This window comes from Prosopis cineraria, unplaced genomic scaffold (genome assembly GCF_029017545.1).
Source record: "Prosopis cineraria cultivar Desert tree isolate PC_DT_omini unplaced genomic scaffold, ASM2901754v1 PC9, whole genome shotgun sequence".
Taxonomy (NCBI): Eukaryota; Viridiplantae; Streptophyta; class Magnoliopsida; order Fabales; family Fabaceae; genus Prosopis; species Prosopis cineraria.
This window is the reverse complement of record NW_026555340.1, coordinates 29,719,753-29,724,553: the sequence shown is the minus strand read 5'-3', so window position 1 is coordinate 29,724,553 and position 4,801 is coordinate 29,719,753. Positions and strand designations below refer to the sequence as shown.

Genomic DNA, 4,801 nt, shown 5'->3' with positions numbered 1-4,801 from the left:
GTCTTTTGGACCAACACTAGATGAAAAAAAATCATCTAACATATATTGCTTCACTTCCCTTTGACAACTATCACATTAATATTAATTAATTTCCGTGTCTTATTTGTCTGTCTTTTTGTAACGTTTGTATCTTCCAACAACATGCAAATACAAGATCTTGAAAATGTCGACACAAATATTAATAACGGCCTTTCAGAATTCGAAAGCAGAACAGAAAGGAAAGGAAGGTCAGAGATTTAAGAGATGTATCCTCCTCTTCATAGGGTCGTCAAGGATGAGATTGGTGATGATGAAAATTCAGTGTTTGGCCTCAGTCTTCGACTCGCAGCAATGGGTTGCCATGCATATCCTCGCATACCAGCCTCGGAGAACACAGCTTCCACTTGGATCCTTCCTCGTTCTGATGATGATGAAACCAAGAGGGACATAAAAATGATTAAGAGAACCATAGGCATGTCTGATGTGTTTGGAAATTTCACCAGTCATTCGAGCAGTGGAAGTAGTAGCTATCATTATGGCTGGGTTACACATAGCAGCAGTATGAATTTCCTGCCGAGGCTTCATTTCAGGGATCACGTATGGACTTATACTCAGAGGTACCTTGCAGCTGAAGCTGTTGAAGAGGCAGTGAAAGAGATGATCGATTCTGAAGCAAGTCCTGATGAAGCTGAAAAGGATGGATATGCTGACGGAATGAGACTTGTTCAACTTCTAATTGCTTCCGCGGAGGCTGTGGCTTGTCGTGACAAATCACATGCTTCCAACTTACTATCTGAACTTAGAACCAATGCTTTGGTGTTCGGCTCGTCTTTCCAAAGAGTTGCTTCTTGTTTCGTCCAAGGCCTAGCTGATCGTCTAGCCTTGATTCAGCCCATCGGGGCTGTGGGATCTATAGCACCTACAATGAATATTATGGATACAGCTTCTGAAAAAATGGAAGAAGCTTATAAGTTAATGTATGAGATTTGCCCACATATTCAGTTTGGTCACTTCGTGGCTAACTCCACAATATCGGAAGCCTTTGAGGGTCAGAGTTTTCTGCACGTGGTGGACTTGGGGATGAGCCTTGGTCTTCCCCATGGACACCAATGGAGAGGACTGATCCAGGGTCTTGCAAACCGCGCCGGCCAACTCGTTCACCGTCTTCGAATTACCGGCGTCGGCCTTTGTGTTGAGAGACTCCAGGCCATAGGTGAAGAACTCGAGGTTTATGCGAAAAAGTTGGGGATCAATCTGGAATTCTCAGCGGTGCAGAAAAACTTGGAAAATTTGCGTCCTGGTGATATAGAAGTCGTTGAAGGTGAAGTTCTTGTCGTGAACAGCATTCTTCAGCTGCATTGTGTGGTGAAAGAAAGTCGTGGAGCTTTGAACTCAGCGCTTCAGATGATCCATAAGCTCTCACCAAAACTGTTTGTCATGGTTGAGCAGGATTCTAGTCACAACGGGCCCTTCTTTCTAGGGAGATTCATGGAAGCACTGCACTATTACTCTGCAATTTTTGACTCACTTGATGCTGTGTTGCCTAAATATGACACAAAGCGGGCCAAAATAGAACAGTTTTACTTCGCAGAGGAGATAAAGAACATAGTGAGCTGTGAGGGACCAGCGAGGGTAGAGAGGCACGAGAGACTGGACCAGTGGCGCAGGAGGATGAGCCGGGCCGGGTTTCAGGCCGCACCTATCAAGACGGTGGCTCAGGCCAAGCAGTGGCTACAGAAGAAAGGGGTCAGTGATGGTCATTCGGTTGTGGAAGAGAAAGGATGCTTGGTGCTTGGATGGAAATCAAAGCCAATTGTTGCAGCTTCTTGCTGGAAATGCTGAATATTTAATCTTTAATTTACCAGTTGCTCTTTGGTTTTTGAAATCAGTACGTATACCAATAAAACAGTAATTCATGGGAAGACGATGATGATGATGTGTCCTTCCTTGAATAATCTCTCTGTCAAAATCCACCTCATGTGAATTAGTAACGCCCAAATTCAGTGACATCACCAATGCACTGCAAATTTGGAATGAGAATAAGTAGTTTCAGTTTTTCCAATGTTCGGCTGTTCAAGATCGCGAAAAGATGGAACATCAAATTAAGAAGAAATTAACTATGAAAGGTGGTGGCGGCGTTGTCACGTTGTGTGTAGGAAAGGAATCTGACATTGTAGGTACATTCTGACAATATTTCTTTGATTCTATATATATTCTAACAAAACAGCTTTCGCTCCCTGCAATTCTTTCTTCTACTTAACTCTATATATATACATATATAACCGTTTATCAAAAAAAAAAAAACTATATATGTAACCATGTAGAGTAAGAAATTAGAAGAATTTGCAACCGTGTGTGTGTGTGATATAGAACAATATTGATCCCTTTGTTTTCCTTTCCCACTCACATACACAATGAACTTTGAAAAACCAGCGTACTGATTAAAAAAAAAAGGTTATTAGTGCCAGACAATTTAACAAATGCAGTGTAGAAATAAATTACATTTTTTAGAATAATGAGAATTACAAATGCACATATCTAAACTTGTCTCAAATTATGTAATAATATCACTCAAATTATGTAATAATATCACTCATGTGAATAATATAATCACATATTTATTCCTAACTTCTTTTATATTTTCATTATTCACCACCACGTTCTATGTCAAAAGATCAATAGCATTAGAAACAGAAGAGAGATCAGTTCAGTCAGGTGTTCTGCTCCTATGGCATATGAATAATTAATAATTTTGTTCAATTAATTAAGATTCCAAAAATCTTTGATATCACTACTACTAAAAAGTCATTTAGGAGTGCTCATTTTAGAGTGCTTGTTAAAAAAAAGAGCTCCAAAAAAAGCATGTGAAATATATCGAAGCACTTTTTTTGTATAAGCACTGCAAAAGATATAATATTTAGAAGCTCTTAAAAAGAAAGGCACTCCAAAAATGGTTGTTCAAAAAATAAAAAATAAAACACATACTTAATGAAGTGCTTGCTTAAGAAGTACGCCTATAGGTTTAGTGCAAAGTTAATTAAGAAAAAGAAAATATCTTATTGAAGGGCTTGATAGAAAGTGCTTCAATAATAGGATTCTATCGGAGCGCTTTTGATATAAATACTCTCATAAGATATGATCATTTAAAAAATGAAATAATATCACAGAGCGCTTATTTTAAAGCGCGATTGGATAAGGCTTTCAAAAATAAAAGAAATTATCCTATAAGAGAGATCTTTATTTAAAAAAATAAAAATCACTTTTTAGCAGTTATTATTTTGGTGAAGCCCTCACCCATCTCTCACTTTTCCTATTCTTCTTTGATAGTTTAAAACCTAAAACCGAGACCCTTGCTACTAACTACCTCCAAGATCGTCAAGACATTGTCAAATGTTTGAGAAGCTAGCTACGCCACTGTTGAAGAACTCCATTTAGTAGAGTCGCCTGTCCCATCATACTTTTGGTAGAATTATCACGCGTTATCTCTTCATCTTCTAAGAACCATCAACGCCACATCTTCCTCTTCAGCCGCATCTTCTCTATCCAACCTTCATTTTTCTTCATCCATTTATAGAGCTAAGTGTCAGGTCCCACATTGGAGGGACTTGAAGAGGGTCTTGGCTATACAAGTAGGTGTGCTGCATATCTCAATGAGTTAGCTTTTTAAGAAGAGAGTAATAGCCTTGTGACAAAGTGATATTAGAGCAAGACTCGAGTTTCCTCAGTTGGTGGGCCCCTCTGGTAGGCCACCCGTGACTGAGGCATCTCGAATTGGTTGGGAGAGTTGTCAAGTCCCACATTAGAGGGACTTGAGGAAGGTCTTGGTTATATAAATGGGTGCACTGCACACCTCAATGAGTTAGTTTTTTGAGGAGAGAATAATGGTCCCGTGACATAAGTCTTCAGATCTTAATTGCGTCTTCTACATTCTTTAGATCTATATTTCTTCCATGGGTTTGTGAGTAAGAAAGAACATGGAATTTAGGCAATTAATCTCCAAGGTTAGGGTTCTTGAATAGTCTACTTTCAACTTATTGAACTCCCACATTATCTTTGTATCTTTATGGATTTTGGGTTGTGGTTATAATAAATTAAGGCTTTGAGCTTTTACATGTCTTCCTTGATTCAATCTTTTGTCTAGTAATTTATGCATTAGAATTTTGGTTATAGGTCATATCTTTAGCAATGACTTCTTCTCCTACGGCTTCCCCCATTACACAACATCACCTTTTTAAGTACATAGTTGAGGCAATGGCTCCTTCATGGTGACTCCTTATGTCACGGCTAGAAAAATACAATTTAGCTAGCAACAATGTCATATTTTTTTAGTTATATTGCATTTTAGTGAGGGATTTTGTCCCTCACTAAATTAATCCCTCACTAAATTCGTTCTAATTAACAAGGGATTCAGTCCCTCACTAATACTATTCAAAATTTTATAATTTAGTGAAGGATTAGTTTCTCGCTAATCCTTTGCTAAATATATTTATATTTAAAAATAGTGATGTCACATTACCTTCCATGTGTGCGTCAACTTATGACATGTCACCGACAACCTCATGTCTTGTCAACCGCCATGTCACCTATTATCTTTGTCCCATCACTTGTCACATGTGACATAACTTATGACATGTCATTATCTACTTTGCATCATATCACTTGCTCGTTACTATATCATATATTCATTCTGTTTATGTCAAAACTAAGACTTAAGCCCTTGACCTCATACCTTCTAAGCCTCATGCTCTTCTTTTTTGTCAGTTGAACTGAAAGGTATCTGCAATCATTATATGAGAAATTAAATATATATTATGTAACTATA

At 38.1% G+C, this 4,801-nt stretch overlaps 1 protein-coding gene across 1 annotated transcript; it reads left to right on the top strand.

Annotated features, from left to right (window-relative positions):
* Window positions 1-243: 243 nt before the first annotated feature.
* LOC129319745 (GRAS family protein RAD1-like) lies at window positions 244-1,971 on the top strand. Its single transcript, XM_054964819.1, has one exon. It carries the CDS (start codon window positions 244-246, stop codon window positions 1,819-1,821), a length of 1,578 nt encoding a protein of 525 aa, XP_054820794.1. The 3' UTR covers window positions 1,822-1,971.
* The last annotated feature ends 2,830 nt before the right edge of the window (window positions 1,972-4,801 follow it).